At 33.9% G+C, this 26563-nt stretch overlaps 1 protein-coding gene across 4 annotated transcripts in view; it reads right to left on the reverse strand.

Annotated features, from left to right (window-relative positions):
• The window catches only part of GRIK2 (glutamate ionotropic receptor kainate type subunit 2), a 1096112-nt gene that overhangs the window by 165431 nt on the left and 904118 nt on the right, over positions 1-26563 (reverse strand). For all 4 annotated transcript variants that reach the window (XM_078054938.1, XM_078054939.1, XM_078054940.1 and 1 more), the window contains one exon: positions 1230-1453. In XM_078054938.1, coding sequence (XP_077911064.1) covers positions 1230-1453 — 224 coding nt within the window. The remainder of the gene's footprint in view (positions 1-1229; positions 1454-26563) is intronic.

Raw genomic sequence — 26563 nt, forward strand, 5'->3', positions numbered from 1 at the left:
TGGAGTATTTATTTTTCTGTCTGCTTGTGGGCAGGCTGTAGAGTTCTCCAGCCATTGAATTATTTAAACTGTAATCCTTGAACTTGTTTATCTGAAGACATATATAACAGGATGGTTTATATTGGTCACTATAAAAAAATATGTAACCGATGCAAAGATGTTCAAAAATGAAAAGGTTGTTTTATCTTCACAGATATGGAAAAAGCTGGAGAGCTAAAAATTTATGAACTTCATACTCCAAATTCTCATTTTTGGGGGAAAATTCTAAACTTCAAATAAAAATTTTACCATGATCTACCATTCAGCTACAAATGCTATATGTACACATTGTTCCAATACAAATTTTCCGCCAAACGCAAATGATAATTATCTGAAGGACTCATGTGTTAATATTAAACCAATTAGGTAGAAAATTATAAATTTGCATGGCATTTATATGTAAATATCAAAAAAATACCGGTATAACTATAAAAATGTACATATATCAAAAATACTATGTTACTTCTAGAAGTGATTTCATTGCCTTTTTAATTGAATGAACTAAGCGTTTTTTTTACTGCTAGGAACAAATACATGACTTCATTGAGAACAGGATATGTTCAAGAAATGATAAATCTCCTTAGTGGTAAATTTATCAGAAGAACCTATACAATATCATTGAAAAAAATAACCCTCTTACTTAATATTTAATTTTGATGATAGAGCAAAAAATACTTGTAGTTATACATTATATTTATTTTGTGAAAAAAATGAGACATTTTATATGGAAAATAATGGTAGTCTTTTTATAGTTAAAATGCTTATTTTTAATTAGCCCTGGCTCATTAAAAAAAGCCTCTTTTTAAATTTTACCACTTTGGTTTTTTCTTATGACTGATTTATTAGTTCAAATTAGTAAGATACATTATTGTGTTCTCTGGCTCAAGAGAAATCTCCAAAATGAGGAGATAATTTTTATGTCCTAATCATTTGGACTGCTTTTAGATGCTGCTTAAAAAGAGTAAACTCTACCAAACCTATAGCTTACTGACACAACCAGCATGCATTCTGCCCAAAAAGGCAGCGTAGTATATTTTAATAAGTTATGTGACTCTTCAAAGTTCATTATTCTTCAGTACCCCGAGGGAGATAAAGAAAAAGAAAAGTAAAATTATTGTGACTTTTGACAATTATTAGTTAGAAAAAGGAGGTAACAATTGCCAAAAAAATCACAAAAGTGAGCATGTTACCTGGCTATGACAAAGAGCACACAACTGACACCCAAGTAAGCCAGCAGAATATACATCCAGATATCAGGGGACAGAGGATTCAGGAAGGAGAAGACGCCGGGGTTTGTACCATTGGGCTTGCGGTACAAAATACTTATTCCAAGTGTCATAAAGGGCTTGGAAAAGTCGATGACCTTCTCTCGAACGTAGGTAATAGCCAGTGGGGCAACTGCAAGGTCAGCTTTCTGTAGAGAGACACAGAAGAAAAGGGGAGAAAATTGGTTCTGAGTCTCAAGAACGAAGTCAATATCCAAATCAAACAAAACAAATACTTTACACTTGAGAATTGTCTGAGTAAGTATTACATTAACATTTAAAGCATTCTTGACTCAATTAAAGCATCTGCTTTTTCTGCTACTCATTTCTTTGTCCTTCTAGATTAGCAAACCAGAATTTATTGCCATAATAGAGAAAGAAAAAAAGCGCACAGAATGAAAAAACTGAAGAAACTCTTGTACATTCAGTACCTGAATTGTTATGCTATGGGATCTTATAATTATTTTTAATCTAAACTTAAAAAAACACTTAATATCAGTTATTACTTCCTAAATACCTTGGTCAGATTCTAAATAGTAATAATAATAATATCTACTTCAAATTATTTAGGTGATAATCAAGAAACATGTTTTCCTGGTTATAAAACTATAAAGTACAGTTCAAAGATTTTAGTCTTTAAATAGTTAACATTTTGAAAATCAACTTTCAATGTGATTGTGTTTACTGCCCCTGAGTTCTGTTTCTAGCCCTCTAATTTGTTTTCTATTATTTAATGGAAGTCCTCGCAGCTTTGTCTAAATCGCATCAGGAAATGAGTTTTTCAATTTTCACAAAGTTGCTAATTTTCCACTGTAGCTTAAATATGTTAAATTACTAATGCTCTTCACTCATCATGTTATAACCATCTGTCAGGATGAACTTCAACTCCAATATATTGAGAGAAATAATTATAATATTTTAAAATAATAAAGGCATCTATTCCCATATACGATAGGAAGCTATATTTCTACATTCCTTTTATTTTCATAAACACACTGGGCTTTCAGAGAATAAATAAGAAGTGCTCCTTGTAGTGAGCTACAGAAAAGTGTACAAAATAATGAAATTGGGCCTCCACAGTTTCCCACCGCAAGGATTGTTGGAGAATTTAAAAAAAGAAATTCTCGAAGAAGCTAACTTTGTTGACAATATTATTCTGGGTATGTGTGTGTGTGAGCATCTGTGTGTTGGGTGTATATGGGAAAGAGGGAGCAGTCAGATGCCTGAATAGAGTATCTTTGAGTAGCAGTGGAGAGAGAAAAACATTTCTCTAAAAAGTAGGAGGGGAAAAAAAACAGGTCTTTAGGGCCCTGGAGAAGATATCATCATATTTCATATTCATAAATCGAAGAAAATATCAATTTAGCAATAATAATTGTTAATGTCCTTTAAGCATCTGCTATGCAACAGGCACTGTGCTAAGAACTTTACATGCATTGTCACATTTAATCCTTACATAATCCTACTATTATTCCCATTTTCAGGTAAGGAAACTGAATGCATGAGAAGTCAAAAAATTGTTCATGGTCATAGAGCTAATTGAGCATTGGAACCAGGACATAAACACTGAGCTTTTGGAAACTAAACCCAAAACCAACCATGATATGCACCTCAGAAGCCAGAAATGGAATCATGGAAACATTCATTCATTCATTTATTTATTTATTTATTTTATTTATTTATTTTTTTTTTTTTAAGATTTTATTTATTTATTTTAGAGAGAGAGGATGAGAGACAGCACAAGAGGGAAGAGGGCAGAGGGAGAAGCAGACCCCCTGCTGAGCAGGGAGCCCGATGCGGGACTCGATCCTAGGACTCCAGGATCATGACCTGAGCCGGAGGCAGTCGCTCAACCAACTGAGCCACCCAGGCGCCCTCATTCATTCATTTATTAAGGAGTTCGTAGAGATGGAAAGGAGAATATATAGAAGCAAGGACAGCGATGAATAGATTACACTCACTGAGAATTTCGAGGGTTAGGTGAAAAGTTTATACAGATGGAATATTTTCCACAAGGAAGAGACAGCAATTCCTCTAAGACAGAAGGGAAGGAAGTACAGATGGTTTGAAAAAGTAAACAAGTTTGTTAGGGAAAGAAAGTAATCATTTAAGAAACAAAGATTCTAGTAAAAAATGGACAACATGAAATGGTGGTTTGCTCCTTTGTAACCTCCCTCATCCTAGGCACATGAAAAGCAAAATTTTACCACATGTAAAGCATATAAGTGAATATGATTTAAATTGGTAAAATACTTTAAAATTCATGATCCGTGTCAACAAAACTTAGGAAACAATTAAAATAACATATGTTAAGACAAAACTACTACATTATTCTAAAAAGTTGTTTAATAGGCATGTATTAATATGACTGACTAGACATACACCAAATTTTATTTAATTTTTTTAAAGATTTTGTTTACTTATTTGACAGAGAGAGCAAGAGCACAAACAGGGGGAGCAGCAGAGGAGAAGGAGAAGCAGGCTCCCTGCTGAGCAGGGAGCCCAATGCAGGACTCGATCCCAGGACCCTGGGGTCATGACCTGAGCCGAAGGCAGACGCTTAACCATCTGAGCCACCCAGGTGCCCCAACATACACCAAATTTTAAAGATTTAAAGAGAGAGCACGCACTCGTGCATGAATGGGGCAGAGGGGCAGGGAGAGAGAGAATCTCAAGCAGATTCTGCGCTGAGTGCAGAGACAGATACAGGGCTCGATCTCATGACCGACACAGGGCTCGATCTCATGAGATCATGACCTGAGCCAAAACCAAGAGCCGGACACTCAACCGACTGGGCCACCCAGATGCCCGGTAAATTTTAAAATTTACTTAGTATCGCCTAAAATAAAATTTCTTTTCCAAATATAAAATGGAAAAAAAAGACACAACATTACACAGTAAAATACTTTCAATAATAAAAGAAATCAGTCATTTGAAACAAAAGATAGAGTTTTAGACATTTAGTCAAAGAAAAAATAAATGCATTGACAGACTGTGGTACATCCATATGACAGAACATTATCCAGTAATAAAACGAAATTAACTATCAAGGTGTGAAAAGACATGGAAGAACTTTAAATGCATATCGCTAAGCGAAAGATGCCAGTCTGAAAAGGCTACATACATATGATATGATTCCAATTATATGACATTTTGGCAAAACTATACAAGCAATAAAAAGATCTGTAGCTGCCCCAAGGACTCAGGGAGCAGAGTGACAAATAGGTGGAACAAGAAGATGTTTACGACAGTGAAACTATTCTGTAAGAAATCATAATGGGTACATGACACTGTGCATTTATCAAAAGCCATAAAACTGTACAACACAAAGAGTGAAGCCTGATGTAAACTATGGACTTTAGCTAATGTCTCAATAATGGCTCAATTGTAACAAATGTACTACACTGATGGAAGCTGTTAATAATAAGGGGTACTGTGGGCCGGGGGTAGAATGGGAGAAGGTATAGAAACTCTACTTTCTGCACAATTTTTATATAAACCGAAAATTGCTCTAAAAGTATTTATTTTTTTAAAAAATAACAGGTTGTTTTAACCATATCCTCAGTTAGTAGTATTTAATGTTATTTTGATTAAATTAATTAGAACTGAGTTGTTACTATTAATAGAACACACAAAACTTATCAAACATCAATCGTCAAAAATAAGCCGTCTCTAATTACACACTAAATATGTTTTTTAAATTCATTTAAACAATCAGACTTCCAGATTATCTTGCAGTAGTAAAGAACATTACTTATACATAATAGCGCTGTCTATGAAAAAAATCTAACTTCATTACAAGTCTATTAATAATATAATAATTTTGAAATATAATCAAGATGCTGTATTAAAGATGCTTATAATGACAGATGTGATATTTTCCCATCAACTGCCATGCTATTAAAGACTAAGCCATTGGAGAAAAGAGCCTGATGGTAAAGTGCATAATCCAAGAACTTTTTATCTCTGTAGGTAAAGATTATGATTTCATGAACATAGATTTAGTAATTGGCATTTCATTTTATTTTAAGATTTTAAGTTTTTATTTAAATTCCAGTTAACATACAGTGTAATACTAGTTTCAGGTGTACAATATAGTGATTCAACACTTCCATTCAACATCGGGTGCTCATCACGACAAGTGCACTCCTTATCCCCACTTGTGTTTTATTTTAAAGAATACAGTAATAAAGTAATCTTGCATTAGGAAAAGCCAATAGTCAAAATTGTTTAAAAAATCTATTTCAGCCAAAGAAAAATAAATAAGTAAACTTTTATGTGTCATATGAATAGCACAAAGGAAAGAAGAGCTCACTTCTACCTGATCGGGTCGGTGAAGCTTAAATGATTACACTTGTGTTGTGTTTTGAAGAAAGAGTCTGAGATGACAAAGGTCAGAATTGAGAGGGTGGCAACAGCAGGGAAAAAAATCTCATTGAAGTGGCTTAAATTTAAATGTGTCCATTATGGGCCAAGACCATATTCTTTGCTCATATCACTTCCATTAATCCTCACAACAGTTCTACCAAATTTGTAGTGTGATTTTCTTTTTTACAGATGAAAATCCAGAGTTGTGAGAGTTTAAGGGATGTATGGCTCCAAAGATGACTTGACCATACTCATTTCTCACTATTTTTCTGTGCAAATTCATCATTACTATTTCTTCTGCTTTATTGTTTCTATATTTCTCTGACCAAAATAATCTTCCCTTTCCTTCATTATACACATTCTATAGGACACATCTCTAGTTCTTTTCCTCTTATGTAGCCCTCTTTGAACAATCCATACACATTAATTTCTCCTGAGTGAATTTTTATAGCACTTTTAAACTTAACCATATAATTTAATTGGAACTATATTTATGTTGTATTGTTTCTAATTTTTTCACATACAAGTCAACTAATATGAGACACCTGAACATACATATTGTAATTGTGTTGTCCTTGTTCTGGAGAGTGTAGGCACTTGGGAACCTGCAGATATGCCCTTCAATCAAAGCATGTAGCTCTGAATTGAGAAAATCATAAAGTATCCCTCCCTGGAAATTTCACAAAGATGGCTGGCCAGCAGCTATCTTATTAATATGTTTTAATTTAATATTATATCATTCTATGGGGAACTCTTCCAAATTGTTTTACGATCATAATAATCAATCTAACATCGCTGGGGCATTGGACAAAATCTGACACCAAGGAACTCCTTGGTAAATGTTTGCTAAATACAGTTTCAACTTACTAAAATACAATTTAAATTACTAAAATTTTCAAAGTAAATCACTCAGAGAATTCCAAAATTAAACTTTTTTACTGATCTTACTCTAGAAATAAGATTTATTTGTACATTAATGTAATTTCTAGTGAACTAACTCATCTAGAGGAGAACAGAATAATTCTTTATACGGAGTTATATAGCTAATAGCAATCCTTTGATTGTTTTATAGAACAATGGTAACATTTATTGGTCTAATTTCCAATTACCTAATACAAAAATTAGATAACAAAGCATATCTTCATGAATGTCAAAATGACTCCAAATTTGATCATGTTGAGAAAACCTTCTTTACGAAGTCCTAGTATCTAAAGAACATTATGATATTATTTTATAATACAAGCTCTGGTGAGACATCTTATGCATCCTACTGAAAGTTCTTGTAATTTAACAATGGAAAACCAGTTCTAAACATTTTTCATTTCCATAATGTTGTGAAGTGCTTAGGAAAATGGATAAAATATAGTGGTAAGTGCATTTGAATAAGTTGTAAATATTTTAACTGATTTAGCTAAGACATTTAAGCTAGTTAATTATGATATTAATTTTAATGTTACTTTTAAGTGACACCACACTCTTCTAAACTCTTCATAGTGCTGTGAACGCATGCTTTCACCTCTGTGTGCACTTTTAGGGAAACGTAGTTCACTTTCTGTACACACGGCTTACCACCTCCATCACTATCCACCTAGTCACACCACCTGCACGCTTGCAGTGGCCTCCTCATTGGTCCCCTGCTTTCATTCTTGCCCAACTAGAGTCTGTTCTTCATCCAAAGACAAGTTCTTTATAAAACACATACCAGATTATCACTTCTGGCTCAGAATTCTCCAATGACTTCTAGCACACATAGAATGAAACCTAATCTTGGCCTAACAAAGCTCTATGAGAGATGGCCCCTAATTATTTAATCAACATCAGTTCCTATCACTCTTCTGGTCTTAGGAAGATCACTCTTGTTCTAACAACTCTGGTCACATGGCTAATCTTGAAACGTGTACACATTTCTGGCTCAAGGCTTTGTACTTGTTTTCCTTTTGCCTGGAAAGCTTGTCCCTCATACATCTACATGGCTTATTCACTCACTCAAATGTTCTTATGTGTCTGTTCTCATAACAGTCACTCAAAGGGATCTTGCTGACCACTCAATCTATCACTCTTTATCTCCTTACCATGTTTTCAGTTTCTTCATAAAACTTATCATGACCTGAAATTATGTCATTTCTTGTTGGTCTCCTTCCAATAGTATGTCTCTTTTGAGTAAGGAGTTTCTCCATTTTGTCCACTTCTGCATCTCCAGTGCCTACTACAGTGTCTGGGTCTTAAATATTTTAAATGATTGAGTTAATGCATAAAACTATCCTTATTGCTAATTCTTTCCGCAGTACTTCCCTAAACTTCTTTACAGAAGAAAATATTCCTGAGGTTTATCTTCTTACAACAGTGAGATTTTCCATGTGCATGATTTCTATTTTTATATAACAAAAATAATAATTAAAAAACTGATAAACTATTTCATGTTTCTGTGATAAACTAGGCTTCAGTTTTTATAATAAACAAGTTCCCTCATACCATTATGTTAGTTAGTACTCACTAGATTGTGTTTAAGAAAAAAATGTAGAGATTAAAGTTACATGTTTCATATATGTGAAAACCTAACTTCAAATTATATGTTATATACAGTATACAAACTAATATCTATTTGTAGTTTTACAAAAACATAACCTTATATTTTAGAAATATGCCTTCAGTTGCTTTTCACCAAACTAAGTACTAACCACATTGTACATAGTGTACAGTGGGCAATTTAGTTATAAAATACGGAGATTTCTTTTACACATGAAAGGCCTGAACAGGGACAATTAAGAAAGAATTAAACACAGACGGCAGTATTAAACACAAGCCGCAGCTGTTACTTTATTAATGCCTAAGTAAGCCTGCTGATAATTTCAAGCGATATTGACTACATCTACCAAGCTTGCCATTAATGCCAGAATGAAAAATAAACTTCTCAACTGGTAATTCTTCAGAAGATCCATGCCTCCAAAATATTTCTAGAGTTTGATGGTTTTTTTGTGGGGGGGAGTGAGGGTTGAAGGGGATTTAACGGTTTTTGTTTTGTGTTGTGTTCTTCACATTCAGTTCTGATTTGTGAACTCTCAACTGGATGGTTTATAAATATTAATATTTCTGTACTAGAATTGTTACAATATCTTCCTTTCTCCCTTCAGTATTTCACGGGACTTACTTGTTTTCTAATGTAGTAGTTCAATTAATTTAGCTCCCTTGAAAAAATAGGGTACACAGAAATTGAGGAGTGTTTTCCACATTGATAATTGCAAGAAAACTAAATTTCAATGAAAAATGATCTGAAATCTTCATATCAATAATTCAAAGTGGAATTTAGTATATCTGTTATTCATGAGCAAAGCACTGAAAGATGGTGTCTCTGACATTTTTTGTTCTGCATTTTGGGTATATAGATTTCCTGATTTTAAAATAACTCATATCTTTTAAAATTATAATATAAATGAAAACACTTTATTCTGTCCAAGAGAATCACCCAAATGCGAAAAATATTCTATTATATTCTATAATCCTTATAGTTATATATTTAAACATACATAAAACAAGGAAAAATCCACAATATTACTCAAACTTCATGTTATTATATATTTATCAAGCAAATAAGAATCTTTTGAAAAGAGAGAGAGAGTGAATGGCTTCTTTGAAACAAATTTATATTAAAAGTTTCAAATAGAAAATAGAAACAACCCAAAATAGTATTAAAATCTCATGTTATTCCTTGAACCTATAAAACATTTACACAATTTCTTGTTACTGATTGAAGGTATTATTTCACCTATATATTTTCTGCTAAACCTTTTTTCATTTCCCAGTGTACATGCTATGGGATCACAACCAGTGGACCAAGAAACAACTACTAGCACTAAGATGGATGACTATGAACTACAGGGAAACTTCCTAATGGAATTGTGAACTTGTAATTCTGCTCTGTAAACTGTTCTTCAGTGGATAAGGGATTAAGCACATTGAATTCTCAGGATCTATTTTAAAATAATAGGTATATTATAACAGCTGTAAGTAATCAATGATATAAAATGTTTTATTATGATCAGTTTATTTTAAAACTGGATGTTAATTAATTTCAAATAATTTTAGAAATAATTTTAGAATCAATGTATTTAGAACAATAACAAATATTCCTTGACAAAATATTATCAAGATTCACTCTGCACCAGGCCTGGGGCAAAGTATAGGATACAAAGGTATTTAAGACAGTCTCATTTCTCAGGTGCTCACCATGGCAATGGAAACAAGCAGTTGGAAAGGTCTAATAAGTATTTCAGCTGAAGTGTGTATGAATAAGTTGAGCTATGTACAGTTATGCTATAATTTTACTGGCTTGCCCACTTGTTGCTCTAATGGATTAATATAAAATGATATTCATTATTAGAATTTACATTAATTTTGCAAAAACCCGGAGTTGAAATGGGACCTATACACAAACACTTGTTGTTAGTATTTTATAAAAAGTGCAATGGATTCAAGAGGGAAAAATGACAGTATTATAACCCGTCTTATAGCTTCTGATTATCTATTCTTTATTACTAGATTTTTTAAAACTATGACTTAAAATTTAAATTAAACTTTTAATTTTAAAATTAAAGTGATCTTTAGAGTAATCAATATGAGAGCAATAAGAAGAGTCGAATGGTAACACTTGTAAACCATGTAAGTAAACTGGAAGGCACACCTAGCTCAACCTCTTCTATTCCCTTTCCCAGTTAAAATAAAAATAAACACTGATTTTCCTATATAGTCTCATTAGTCTCACCTGAAGGCATTTGTTACACTCATTTAAATACTGTAGAGATAAATTATAACAAGATCTTCAGTATATCTTCCAACAGAACATGGATTTTTAACTCTTTATTCCATAGAATGTACCTTGGTTTATAAATAGATTTACATCATATGCTGAATTACTAAGCAAACCTAACTTTGAGTGGGTCAAATTAAAATATAAATTTACTTAAATCTCTACATTCAAAATCTGTATCATATGCTCATACTTAGAACGTATTGGCATTTGTTAAATGGGTAAACTGTTAATATACAGGGTAAGAAAGAACTTTGTGTAATAAAAATATTTATATTGATATAACAGCTAGTCATCATTGGTGTTGCATGTGGATATCTTTACAATTAATTCTCTAACATGGTTCCCATGACTAATAAAATTCCCTGAATCTGTACTATTTAATCATTAAGTTTTGTAAAGTTTTAACTATACTGATTTATTCATTATCTGTTAAAATTTTTGAGGTATGAAGGAACTCAAAATCCTGCCATCTATCTTAAGTCATTCATTTACTAATTTATTAAACAATTTGTAATTAAAAATTTACTAATTTATTCAACAAATATTTATTCTCGAGTGACAGTTCTGATGCTCATAGTACTGGCAGAGCCAGACAAACTGAAAAAGAAGACAGACACTAAGCATGAAAAAATCAGAGGATGTAATTTCAGGTAGTGAATGAATGTTAATGAGTGAAGGTAAAGCCAGTAAGAGGATCAGAGTACGACTAGGGAGAAAGGAGGGCACTCTTTTTTATAAAATGGACAGAGGAACCTCTCCACGGTCCTGACATTTGAGTCCAGATTTCAGTCAAGTCAGACATAAAGCCCTGGGAGGGTCTGAGCGGAGTTCTCCTGGTGGAGGAGATTGTGAGTTACAAAGGCTCTGGTGGTGGAAGCAAGCTGACTAGGCCAGGGGAACAGCGAACATGTCTCTAACCCTCCGGACCTCCTCCCACATTAATCATCCTGTTGATCCTCTCTAGAAAATCTCACTGATTATAGAAACATCACATGAAAATACATTCCAACCATAAACAAAAAGCGTCAGGTTTAGAAGAGAAAATTTGTGTCACTGCACCTCTCATGTCATTCTCAGTGTTTTTTTCCACTAAAATTAAAATTCCATTCTGATTTGTTCTCTTATCTTTATTCTATAAATGTGATCCTTAAAAATTATTGTGCTCAAATTCAACTGCAAGAAAACTACTTGTGCCTTAGAATTTGTTAAAATACCTATCTAACTACCAATTAAAAGTTTAATCAAAACACTGATCCCATGATGTTGTAACTCAGTATTATATAATAATAATAGAAGAAAAAAAAAGATTACATTGTGCACAATATTTCTGAACCTGTGACATGACCTTGCTCCCACAACACCTATGTGATCTCCTGCCTGTACAAAAATCACCCATTGATTAATAGGAACGACTTTATGCCCTCTGTAAATATCACTGGGGGACAGCAATTTCTTTCTAGATTATCTGATTTTCCAAATAATTCAGGTATAGTAACTGAATTTAGACCACTTCCCCATGTTTGTTAACAAAAATTAAGGTCATTCCATATTTGTTCATGAGATTTTAACAATATATCATCACCATGTATTTAAGGAGGCTTGGGTAACTCACAGGTAAATTTGAATATAAAGGTTAAGCAAAAACAAAAAAAACAAGAAAAAAACGTAAAATAGCAAACAAGTCTTTCCAATACTATTGCAGTTGCAATAGTGTTTGATAGTAGAAAACTGGATACAAATAATAATAAAAAGGTCTCTAAGAAAAAAGTTAGAATAGTCCATCTATTATTTTATCCAAACTGCCCTTCCTTCCTTCCTTCCTTCTTTCCTTTTTTTCCCTTTCTCTTCTTTCTTTCTGCTAAAACCAGAGAGAATGAGTTTTTTTTTTTTTTTTTGAAGGGCATATACAATAAAATAAAGTGTCAAATAGCAGGATTTCATAGAAGGATTACATAAAAGGATTTAAGACAGAGATCATAAGCAAGGAAATTTTTCTATTGAATGGAAGTGGACCACCAATTTCAGACTGCAAGAGCCTTAAATATATCCTTAATACTTAACCCTGGAATGTCAAACCTAGACTATTTAAGAAATAATTCTAAATTCAGAAATAAGCTAATACACAAATGTATTCCCCCAAGATCACCTATAATCTGGAACTGTAAGTAGCCTACGTGCCTCAAAAGGGAATGGTTAATAAATCAGGGTATAACAATAAAGAATTACTATCCACTGTTAAATAGAATTTTATGATGTCTCTGATAAAAGAGAATGAACGCCAATAATGTCAGTGAATATAGAAACATACAATATTAAACACAAATTCAACTAAATAAAAATATAATAAGAGGGGGAATCTACAGATTAAAATGGGTCTTGGGATATATCAACCGATCACAAATTAAAGAGAATTTTTAGATCCCAATTTAAACAAGTAAATTGTAATGAATGAGTAAATAAACACTATAAAGCAATCAGAATCAGAAAAGTGTAACTAAATACTGTTGGTTGAATACTTGATGTCATTAGGAATCATATTTTTTTTTTCTTGTGGGATAATGACAGAGTGGCCATTTAAAAAAAAAATTTAGTCCCTTTCTTAGTGATAAATACTATTTATACATAAACTTATGAAAAAAATATGACATGATATGAAGTCTAGGAATTGCTATAAAATAATGCAGGTGGCAAGAAAATTGATGAGAGTTGAAATGAAATGAGATTGGTGAAGAGTTTTCTAATCTTCAAGGGTTGGTGATAGGTACATTGCCCCCCACTTTCCTTTTCTATTTGCTTATGTTTGAAAAGTTCTATAATATAACCTTTTAAAAGTATAAAATCAATAGTGGAAAGAAATCGAGCAAAATGTTAGTAGTGTTTCTCAATAGTTGTAGAATTACGGTTTTACCTAAATTTTGTAATTTTTGTATAAGGAAATATATGACGTATGAAATACATCACTAATCAAATAAAACACAATGATAAGCAATAAAGTAAATCCATAGAATTTTTGTGGTCATTATATTTAAGAATATAAAGTTTGAGATACACATGCAAAGAGTTTTATTTGATCTAAACTTATAGATTAACTTCAGGACAAATACAACTATTTTCTGAAAATAAACTATTAAAACATGAAATGGGGAAATAAAGTACTGCTTTGTTTTAATTTAATTTCTGAAAAGCAAACGATATATTTTGCATTTTGAGGATAAGGAAAAATAAGCTTCCCCCCCCTTTTTTAAAGATTTTATTTATTTATTTGACAGAGAGAGAGCATGCGCGCAAGCACAAGCAGGGGGAGCGGCAGGCAGAAGGAGAGGGAGAAGCAGACTCCCCGCTGAGCAGGGAGCCTGATGCTGGGCTCTATCCCAGGACCCCACGATCATGACCTGAGCCGAAGGCAGATGCTTAACCAACTGAGCCACCCAGGTGTCCCTAAGTTCCCTTTTCATAAGTATTTTAATCTGAATGATTCAAATGGAACCTCTGACATCAAATATTAAGTAATATGTTGGAGAAAATGCTACCGTATTTCAAGGCTACTGATTCCTATCTTTTTCATACATTCATGTAGTTTTTCCATGTAGGATTAAGAGGGAGCAATAATCAATCAGATGACCTTTCTGTAGATGTAAAAAAAAAAAATGTCAAAGAGTAAATTTTAAAGTAACAACCATGATTTTAGAAGGTAATTACTATTCCTTCACCAGTTTAAAAAGTTTGCATAAATATATCCCATAGTAAAGTAAAATCAGCTTTTATTTTCTCAGCTGTGAAATAATATGACAGGATCTATCAATCAGTATTTACTGGTAGACTAGACAGAATAGGGATGCAAAGACAGTTAGGCATGATCCCTCCCAGAGCTTATATAAGAGTCCTTGAAGCAAGAAATATTCAGAGGAGGGCGCCTGGGTGGCTCAGTTGGTTAAGCGACTGCCTTCGGCTCAGGTCATGATCCTGGAGTCCCGGGATCGAGTCCCACATCGGGCTCCCTGCTCAGCAGGGAGTCTGCTTCTCCCTCTGACCCTCCTCCCTCTCATGCTCTCTGTCTCTCATTCTCTCCCTTGCAAATAAATAAAATCTTAAAAAAAAAAAAAAAAAAGAAATATTCAGAGGAACTATAAGAACACAATGAATTGTATGAGGAAGAGATCAATGGAGTGGTTAGGAGAAGATTCATGGAATATTTGAGACTTACACTATGAATGAGAAAAAAACAATATAGCAGTTAATAGGCCTAAATTCTGAATTCATTAGCAATCCAAACTTTCCAATCAAGAGCCACAACTTGCTTCCATAGTTGGTGGCCCAAAAGAGGGGTATCTGCCAGTCTTTAGCTTTCCAAAGGGCAGACTAAAACCCAAGCCATTGGCAATAGCTTGAATCATAGCTAGAGTTATAGCTAATGGCCTTGAGTTCTGCCCACCAGTAAGAATGATCTGGCCCAGTTTTGGTTCTGCATAGCTAGCACTGATAGCTGGATAGCTATAGGAGCCCAGGGAACACCATCATGTTTCAACTTGTCAGGCAACCAAGCCCAGGCATTTAGAAGAACCTCTATGAATCAAGGTTCCTATTGAGTCAGCAGCTGCATTTCAAGCTGTAGGGTAAGGGATAAAATTGCCACCAAAGGTGTAGCTACCTTTTTTCATGTAAAGCCAAGATGTCCCAGCTGCCTGGCTGGCTGAGTTCTTAAATATACTATTTCAATTTGACAAGAGAAATTTTGAGGTCTTTCCCACATTGTTAGTTATAAATTCCAAGTTGACCTACCTCAAAATAGGCTCATCAGGCCATGGAATCACAAGATTTCTGTGGATCAGTCATTCAGTTTCTTTTCTTTTCTTTACTTTTTTAAGATTTTATTTATTTGAGAGAGAGAGAATGAGAGACAGAGAGCATGAGAGGGAGGAGGGTTAGAGGGAGAAGCAGACTCCCTGCTGAGCAGGGAGCCCGATGTGGGACTCGATCCCGGGACTCCAGGATCATGACCCGAGCCGAAGGCAGTCGCCCAATCAACTGAGCCACCCAGGCGCCCAGTCATTCAGTTTCAACAAGGGTAGCAGCAAGCTAACAGCTGCTTTTTAAAAGGGGTTTACTTGGTAGGTGTGTCTAAAAAGTGATTAGTACAGAATCTGAAGGAGAACTTCAGGTATAGGATAACAAGAGGCAAAATCATCACAGAAGGGTCCTTAGAGCTAAGGGGTCCCACAAGTACTAGGACTTTTCTACATAACTGTTTATGATTGAGAGGATCCTCTCTGAACAAATTCCAATAAATCCGCAGCTATCATCTTTTTAAATTTTACCTCCTTCCATTTTCTTCTGGAACTCCTACTAGAGACATGATGGCATATATCACCTAATCCTCCTCCATGCTTCTTAGCTCTTCTTTTAGAAGTTTATTTTCTTGTCTTTTTGTGCTCTGTGCTGAATATCCAGAGAGATGAACCTCAAAGAAGCATGTTTTTTTTTGTTTTTTGTTTTTTTTTTCTCTTTTCTGGAGCTTAGAGGATTCATGAACTAGGAACAGCAATGGGGAGTATGGTAGTAGGGCTATTCAACTATATTCCAGTCTGTCTTTTTCTGAGCACATGGTAGATTGCACCCTCTCTCTCCTTTAAAGTTGACCACAGCCATATGATTTATTTTGGACAATGGAATATAAGCAGACATGGTGTGCTTTCCTTTCTGGGAAGAAATTTTTTGAGCATCCAGGTCACCGTGTTCTCCTCTCTTTCCCCAGTGAGATAATCAGCAATGCTCCAGTGGGGCATCTCCATCAGCTTGGTTTCTTGAGTGAGAAAACATGGAGCAGAGCCCTCAGCTGGCCTTTGATCTATATGTAGTGGAAGTAAGAAACAATCTCTGTAAGTACAAATTACTAAAATATTTGAACCTAGTTCATGCTGCATAATTCAGGCAGCCAAGAGGATATGACCCAGTCTCTTGAAGTAAGTAGAAGTGAAAGAGATAGAGTAGCCATCGTTGACAGGGAGAGAAATTTCAGCAGTAGAGAGGCCAACCAGGATAAAAAATAATCAAGAGAGAGATTAGAAATGAAAGGAGATTATCAGTGATGGAGGGAATAGGGATCCAGAAGGTATAATGAGTGGCTTGTAAGAAAGGGAGAGTGGTAACTTGGGTCAGAGCAAAGTCAACAGAATACAGCACACTCTGGAAGTAAAGACACAGGGAGAATTACACAGACTGGATAGTCTTAAAATTTTTACAATGTCCAGTAATAATAAGTTGTGAGATACAATTTGTTTAGATTAACTAAGAACTCATTTTCATGTTTAAAAATACACTACTGAAGATACAAATTGCAATTTCATGGCTTTCCACTAAATTCTCAACACATGGCTGTTTTGTGAGAGTGGGTTCACATGTCAACCTTCTACTTTTTCTTCTCTTTGGTCTCATATACAAGAAGAAAGAGAAAAAAGAATGTCATTTGGATGGCCCCAACCCTAGATTCCAGAGTAAGTGCAGACTTTTCCTTATTTGTTTATTCTATTGATAATTTCAATGAGAAGTAGGGTGAATGGAAGAGGAAGTGAGATGTCTGAGTTTGGGCTTTCATTCATTTCAGATATTTTGCTGCTATTTCTATCAAGAAAAAAATGCTAATGACAACTAAGACTTATCGAATGCTTATAATATACTTGGTATTATTCTAAGAACTTCATATGTTTTATGTCATTTAATCTTTAGCATGAAGTGCATGCTTTTGTCAATGCTCTTTATAGTTATGAAAAATGAGACTCAGGATACTTACAAGTTGCCCAAGATCACACTTCTGATAAGAAATGGAGGGGGATTTGGAAATTTGGCTGAACTCCAAAGTTATTCTACTGGTTATAATTACAAAGCTTTTTTAATACCAAAATATACCAGTGGACTGATTATCTTTCAACATAGAATAAAAATCTATTAAGTAATAATGAATTGAAAGTAAATTTCAGTGAGAATAGCAAATAAATCTGTGATCAAGTCTTCACTAAATTATCCAAGTTCAGATTGACATTTAAACAAGAAGCCCTGTCCTTGACAACACCCTGAATCTTAGTTCATTCAAGCGATACCTGTTTTTTACTCAGTTATATTCTTTTAAAACTATTTTTAGTATATACACACACATATGTATACTGTTTGTATGCATTAATAGACATATATATACAGTATGTGCATATATATGTGTGTATATATATACACACACTATGTGCATATAAATATGTATAAACATGTATGTGGGTGTGTATTTGTAATATTGTACCAGTTACTTTAAAAAATTGTGAAAGCCAAGTTTATTTATTTTTTAAGTGTGCCGTGATTTATATAGAGGCAATAAGAGAACATATCAGAACCCTGGTATTATTTATATGCATATTACAGTATTCTGTTTTATTTAGAAAATTCAACCTCACCTATTATGACAAACCATAGCATAAATAATTTATGTAAAGAGATGTATGGGAATGAATCCATCTATGAGAGCATAGAAGTAACATCCTTCACTTAGGGTTTTGGAATGACCTACAAATACTGACTGGCAGCAAGATTCATCATAATTCAAAAAATTCCTTACACAATGACAGATTGAATTGAAAACAGAAGGACACTGGTTGTTTTGCTACTATGGCTATTCCTGGCAGTTATCCAGGGATTACAACTGCACAACCTTACAAACAGCAGAGAAATGGACTGTTTAACAAAGGGTCTCAGCACGGTAATGAGTGGAGCACATTAATTCTCACTGTGCATTGATGAGCTCTCTTTGAACTTTGCCAAGGTTTAGACAATGGTGACAGGGCTCTGGCACTGCACTGGCAGAAAATTTAGGCCTTGAAGAGTGCTTCAGGGATGAGGTTTTTTTGTTTGTTTGTTTGTTTTCGTTTTTGTGTGAAACCACATTTTAATCATTTAGACTAGTTATTGGTTCTAATTAGATCTGGAGTCTTAAGAAAGCTTGTTAATTATCAGAAAAAAAAATCTTTGCCACAACTGTCCTCTAAAGGTAAGGATCTACAAGTGATCTTAGATTAACCTTTAAAAGTTATATATTTAAATTTCAAGGTAGGAAAATCTGCAAACTTTTTAATGGTATCATGAATAGGAAAAATGTATAGGATGGAGCAGGTGAAATTCTTGATATATCATCTTAATCTGCAAAAATGACAATTTTATGTTTCAACCTAATATTATTATTTACATAATTAACTATTTGCCTACACATTTTTTTCTTAAATTTTGACTTCTCAAAAACTGACTTCAGATTTTACATGTGTTTCAAATGACATTTTTATTTGTAATGTTGATCCCCAGGTGGGAGATCATTATCTTATATTTTTAAACACTAATTTGCTTTTTTAAGCTAGACAAATTGAACATAATAAAATATTTGTGTGTGTGTTCATATGTGTGTGCTTGCACACACACATGCATATTCCTGCAATTGATTCATCACAGTTGTTGACTGATAGATATTCTTGATCAGTGAATAATATCTTCGGAGGAAGTGATTAGAAAGCATTTATACTAATTTCAATGCAGTGCCTTCTTCCATGGCCTGATTGGTGTTTATAAAAAACGGTTTGCCTGAGCATATTTTTCTGATACACAGCTTTGATTGTGTTAGGTCGACCTTTCAAGGTCCATTCAGTGTCACCTTCCCACAGACTTTTTCACATGCCTCCTTCAATCTACATATATTCTCTCCTTGCTTGAGATTTACTCTCCATCCCTCATGTGTGCATCATGATACTTCCATCAATCTGTTATGGTGATTCTATAATCATATCTAGTTTCTGTACTGTATTAAATATGCGGGAGGGAGGAGTCCAAGTCTAAGTGGTCTTTATGTCATTGTCAGGGACTTGCACAGAACATTGCATGAAGTAGTCCCTTCAATAAATAAAAGAAGTAAATGTAATTCGGGCTTCTTGTTTAATATAATTAATTATATAATGATATTAACCATACCGCTCTTTTTTAGTCCCAATTTTTTAATAAATTAAATACTAAATTTTTAATTTTCCTGTCCTCCCACTTATAGGTTGGGGTCAGGTAAATGTCATTTCCCTGAAAATGAAATTAACAATACCAAAATCCAACATGTAATGTGAAGAACTAAGTATTTGTAGAAACATCCCACCAGACACATTTCCTGAAAGATTAAATGACCAGAAGAACACTTTTAATTCATAACAACTCGAAAGAAGAAAATACAAATCCAAAGATTTTGAGCTGACTCTTGCCCTGAGGGCATCTGAAATCCTGTAATCCTCATAGGCTAGAGTTTGACATGTGATGGGCCAAAAGCCCAAAGCAGAAGGTAAATCCTGGGTCCCATGCAAAATGATCAGATTGAGACTTTATTATATAAAGCCAACACACCCTAGCACACCCATACTCAGTGGGCCACATAGAATAAAGCCCACCCCACAGAAATAGATGATGGGGACTCATTCCTGATTTAGTCTTGGCTTTAATTAAATGTGAGTAAAAAGGGGGAAAAATGCCTTCTCTGGGAATTCTTAACTAATAATCCACACTCATATGGTGATCTCCCAAATAAAAGGTCAAATACAAAATTTCTTTTAATAGGTTCTGGTTTGGTTGTGTCACTGAAGACCTAATAGAAGCTCATATAAAATTTCTCAGAGGAAATTCATATTAACAAAAGTCTCAGGTCTTTCAACAAATGATGTTTCAAGGATTATGTGTACTCCAACAGTAAAATATCAGAAAGCACCCAATAAAACAAGTCACTCTGGGCAGAGTCAGCAGAAATAACAAATTGCAGGATCAGATACTCAAGCATTCAGATATTAAAGTTATCTATATATAACATAAACATAAAATAAGTATTATATATCACATTTAAAGGAATGAGAAGACATGTGAAACACAAAGAGATAAAAAACTATTAGAAATTACAAGGGAGATTTGCAGGAAAAAACAATATGTCTTTTTAAAATAAAGATTACCATAAAATCAGAAATTCAATGAATTAATTATACTACAGATTAGAAAAGCTAAAGTATAAACTAGTGAAAAAGCAGATATGTCAGAAGTAATTATATGAAATGCAGCATGGAGAGAGGGCAATGGGAAAATAGAGTTGAAATGCCATGGAAGTTCTAAAATAAATCTAATCAGATTTCCATAAAGGGTAACATATAATGAGTAATGGCTGAGAATTTTTATGGAATTGATAGATGTCATGAATTCTCATGTGCTCTGTCAATGTAAATTAAGCAAGATAAATAAATGGGAACTGAGATTCACTCAAATGAAGCTAAAAATACCAAAGATATGGAGAAGAGTTTTAAAAGCAGACAGAGGAAAAAGATAGGGAAATATGATGGAATAATAATCATATAGCAAACTTCACAAGAACAACAATGAAAGTCAAAAAAGATTGGGCTGATATGCTCAAAACTCTGAGAAAAAATAACTTAGCTTAAAATTGCATAGCAGCAAAACTGTCAAGAACGAGGGCAAAATGAAGACATTTCCAATTAAAAAAAAAAAGTTATTAAGAGAAAGAATTTACTACCAACAGAAAGACACTACTTAAGTGTATTATTCTAGAGGAAAATCTGATCTCACAGAAGAATGTCTGTGACATATGAAAAAATTGAGAGTAAAGCAAATCATTGTGTTAAATGTGTTCAAGCTAAACAAATACAAATTATATGAAATAATAGTATTAATGAGGGTGCCTGGGTGGCTCAGTTGGTTAAGCGACTGCCTTCAGCTCAGGTCATGATCCCGGAGTCCCGGGATCGAGTCCCACATTGGGCTCCCTGCTCAGCAGGGAGTCAGCTTCTCCCTCTGACCCTACCCCCTCTGTGCTCTCGCACTCTCTCTTTCTCTCTCAAATAAATAAATAAAATCTTTAAAAAAAATAGTATTAATGGAGTGTTTTTAATATTAACTAAAAATCAAGTTATAGCTAAAATAATAGTAGATGCCAGCAGGGGGTTGATCAGTTTAGTTTTCTAAGGTCCTTGTATTGTTTTGGAGAAAGACAAAGTATTGATTAATTGGTATTTTATTAAGTATTCTTGTTAAAATAGCCACTAAAATAATAAGTAAAAATAAAGTTTATAACTGCAAACTAATAGAGGAAAAAAGGAATGATTCCAAAGAAAACTCATTTAATCCAAAAGAGATCAAGAAAAGAGAAAAAAAAAAAAAGGAAGGAAGTGAATTTAGATGATAAAAATAAAACTGTTTTAAGAGATTAATGATGTGTTACCACTCTCTTATTAATCTAATCAGACAAGCAATTGTTTCTTTAAAAAATGATAGCCCACTTAATTGTATTGTAACATCCTTGAGATAAGATATTTTATCCAACAGATGTGTGATGATCTGCCTAGCCAAATGAGAGATAAAATAGTACGTCTAGATTTTTATCACCAAGAAAGGATGCTCTGATTCTCAATGCCCTGCAGTAGTAATTAGAAAGAGACATCACCAGAATACAGGACAAGAGATCTGATTACCAGGGCCTTGGCCTTTGTCTCTTTGTCCACTGATTTGTAAGTTGGCTTCTAATTGCATCTCTGGAATAGGAATAAGAACGCCGCGAAGCACTGGTCCCTGGTACACTCACATGAAAACTAATGTTCGGATTTAAAATCAGTGCTATGTGTTTAGTTAGCTCAATAATTCCTGAGTAACTGTGTAATAAATACTGCGGACTTGCATAACTATGGTCCAAACCCAGATTCATGAGATCTCTGCTCTGGAATCCTTACCATGTGTGGGTAGCTCTACTGAGCCATCAATGCCAGTTTTAAACATATTTAACTCGATCTTATCCTCGGTTCACCAGGCACAGCTCATCAATCAGCTTATTATCAACACATTTCTTAAAAGACTAACCTTCAATTATTTACATGCTGGTTGAAAACACACATAAAAGTTACCTAGTCTGTGTAACAGTTTGTGTAGGAAAGCAGGTAAAATGTATATGAGGAAGTTTGGGATAAATACAAAATACTAGGTAGTAAGCTGAAGGAAATAAGCTGAGATACAATGTTAAGCAAGCACACAGCTCTTTAAAGGTGATGGGAAGTCGGGACAGGGTGAATTAAGGGCCCATTTGAACCTATAGAAGAGGTAAGAGAATAAAAGTGTATGGTTACTGAGCAAATGTTTGCAGCATTTCAATCACAAGCCATTTCACAAAATCACAAAGAAATTTTGGTAGACATGAATTTCATATTCATGGGTGATGGCAATGTAAAGTATAAAATTATCATGAAAGCATCAAGACACACATGAAGTTTTCAACTGGGATTTGAAAAAAAAAGTGCCCTGCAGTTTCAAAGAGTGAAATATTTGTAATGCAGTCTAAAAATGCTTCCATCCAAAAAGACTGAATTAAGGTGCTTAAAAGATCAACTTTCAGATGACCAGGATGACTTGTTTTCTTAAGGTGCTGGTGCTAGAATTGTGACTTTTATACTGATGACCCTTTGATTACAGAGCACACATTTCTCTTCTGCTCCTGCCCTGAAGACACGCTATCATTCAATACCGTCAGATGCAATCAAGTCTCATTTGACTTATACAAATATAATTGTGACAATTCTGACCTTTGTGTACTATTATTTGGGGGGATTTAAGGACAAAGTCACTTTGTTTAAGTGTCTTACCCTGAGTGTTTAACTCATGTTCTCCTGTCCTCTCATTGTTTACTGTTTGATATATCTGATGGTATCTGTTTAAGAAACCTTTGAAAATGACTTTCCTATGTGTCTACATTAGGAATAGTAAGTGTTTCAGAATGTCTTTATCTTTTATTCCATAGGTACAATTCATTTCTCTACTTTAAAATTCGAACTTCTAATGAGTTCAACAATCTTACCTGATTTTACTTTTTTCAGAAGGAATCTGCAATGATACATAGCTATCATTCACAGTAATCGCAGGTATAAAGGAAAGTTTATTGCATTTCCTTACTGTGGAGAGTAGAAGAGGCTGGGTGGATACTTTATATTCATCTATTTATTTTACAGACATTTATTGACCATATTCACCATGTGTGGGACCCTGTGGTGGGTATGGTGAGAGATGCTAAGAAGAACATGAAATCATTTCTGCCTCAGTCAAGACTGACATCTGCACAGAGGAGACAAGGCATGTGTGTTAATAGCTAAAATATGATGGTTGGGGAAATTCATTTGAGGCATATCCCTATTTGTAAGTAGTTTTGTAAGTGGAGTTGGCTAAATTGGCATAGATAAAGAATAGTTAATTTATTTAACAAACCCTCATTAAGTATCTCTTATGTGTTAGCCAGTTTTAAGTCCTAGAGATGCAGTTTCCCCTAGAGTTTATATTCTGACTTGGAGAAAAGCCTGAAGATGTATGCATTGGAAAACAGAAAGAGACACTAGAGAGAATATTTTTTAATCTAAAGGTTGCTAAAAAATTAATCAACAGTGAACAAAGGGAGCTGAGTGTATTATCAGGTATCAAAATTAATCACTTCCATGGAGAAGAAAATACAAGGGTATAAATGATAGTTTTGTATTGTCTAATACTAAGATAAATACTATCACATAAACAAGTAAATAAATTTGTACTTGAATAAATCCCACAGACAATACATTTGATCGTCCAGTGATCTGAGTTGGATAATGCTTAAAAAACAAAACTTGATCAGAAATATCATCATAATTAAATATGTTAAAAAAGCAAAGACAGACAAAAAAACTCTAGTTCAGTGACTATATCTTTAGCAAAAACTGAATTCTTAGGGGGCCAGGAAACCTTAAAATGTATTTAGAAATGATCAGGGGGTGCCTGGGTGGCTCAGTCGTTAAGCGTCTGCCTTCGGCTCAGGTCATGATCCCAGGGTCCTGGGATCGAGTCCCACATCGGGCTCCCTGCTCAGCGGGAAGCCTGCCTCTCCCACTCCCCCTGCTTGTGTTCCCTCTCTCGCTGTGTCTCTCTCTGTCAAATAAATAAATAAAATCTTTAAAAAAAAAAAAAAAGAAATGATCAGGAAATTATATGGTGAAGACACATGATTTTGGCGTAAAACAACAGTGGTTAATGTTAGTGTAATGGTATACTATCAAACAAATATTTTGGTAATAGATTGTTCTTAATTAATAAAAATAAATCAGGAAAAAAGATGTAGAAACCTTTTTTTACTTTATGTTAATCTTCTTGAACAATTTTCTGAATCAGATCAGAGTTTATCTTAAATTGAATTGTTTTTCAATATATTTAAATGAACCTGATCAAGTTATAGTTCACTCCTTTAGTCACGTGTGATGTTATATAAAATAATATCCTTCAGGTAAAACTTCATGCTGAAATTAAATTAACTGCAACACTAAAAATAGTATATTGGAAAAGCATCTGTCATTTTCTTAGAATTAAAGCTTAATGGCTTTCTTGACCCTTTTCCTTCCAGCCAGGATTAGATATATACCCTTCAGGTTTCCCAAAATATCTTGGGACTATCTCTATTATTGCATTACCTGAAGTATATAAAAATTATTTAAGTGCCTATCTCACCTAGGATTCAAGTTTATCTTTATATAACTTTGTGTTAGGCACAAAAATGCTGAACTAATACTGAATTATACTTCCATTAGGGGACATCGTGAAGAATATCTTATTTTAGAAATTATATGTTCCATTGTTTGAATTTACTTTGAAAAGAAACCCCACATTAATTTCATGTGATAGGAAAGTTCAATCACAGTTAACAAAGAATGATATCTGTTCTATTAAGAAAATTTATGCTGTGGTTTCCCTTTTCAAAATTTTATTTTTTGTTTAGGGACTTGGTTTCTTTTAGATTTGTTTTATGTTCTAAAGCAAATGTCATTTTTGAAAAACCACGTTTGTTTATATCTGTTTTCAGTTACATTTATTTTGCTTTTCTGGTAATAATAGATGCAAATCAGTGTTTATTATTTAATAACACACAGATGTTCCATATACCATAGATAAACAAACTTTCCAGCCCCCTGCTTCAATAGTGCCACTGAAAATTCGCTCTCTGAGTCAAATGTAAACTTTTTATTGTTGAACTCAAGTAATTCTAGATTTTAGATGAGCTCATGTGGGTAATTTTCTCCCAAAATACCCTTGCCCTTAATTTATATTTCTACTTTCATTTTTATGTAACACTTTGAGTTATCAAATTCCCAACTCAAGCCTTCTCCATTCCAATCTGTTTCCTCTGTTCATTTATGAAGCTTTTGGGGTTCAGCTACTTTTGGAGGTTTTTCAAAAGATTTATTATTTTTTTAAAAATTTATTTATTTGAGAGAGAGAGAGTGCCCGTGCGCATGCAGGTGCACACGAGCACATGGGGGGAAGGGCAAGGGGAAAGGGACAGAGAGTCTTAAGCAAACTCCATGCTCAGTGTGAGGCTTGATCTCACCATGCGAGATCATGATCTGAAGAGAAACCAGGAGTCCAAAGCTTAACCAACTGTGCCACCCAGGTGCCCCCAAAACATTTTGTTTTTAAGTAATCTCTACAACCAACGGGGGACTCAAATTTACAATTCCAAGATCAAGAGTTGCATGCTCTACCGATTGAGCCATCCAGGCACTACCTCCCACCCCTCTTTTTTAAGAAGCCTTCCCTAAGGGTTAGGGAAAAACCTAAGGAAAAGTTTCAATGCCTGGCAGTGTGAGACTGATTTACCATATAATGTTTTGTAGGAGGCAAAATTATGCATAGAATGTATAGGAGTATACAGGAATTTCTCTACATCTATAGGAGTCTCTAAAATATCAACTTTAGCATTGTACTTCCTCTTAGACTTCAAATTATGTTTTTGTACTATATTTTTCTGGTAATATTTATGTCCAAAACATTTACTTTGCTGATATTTGAAGCATCTTAAATTCAGGAATCATATTTGAAGAACTTAAGCAGTATCCGTGAGAGATATTTATTCACTGATTTATTATATAATTGCAAAATAAAACAATCCTTAGCTTTGTTTGTTTGCTATAAATTACAATTAAAGAGCAAATTAGCAAAAGATTGCAATTGGGAATGAATTCTTTTAAAAATCTTG

The sequence above is a fragment of the Halichoerus grypus genome, chromosome 9, assembly GCF_964656455.1.
Source record: "Halichoerus grypus chromosome 9, mHalGry1.hap1.1, whole genome shotgun sequence".
Classification (NCBI taxonomy): domain Eukaryota; kingdom Metazoa; phylum Chordata; class Mammalia; order Carnivora; family Phocidae; genus Halichoerus; species Halichoerus grypus.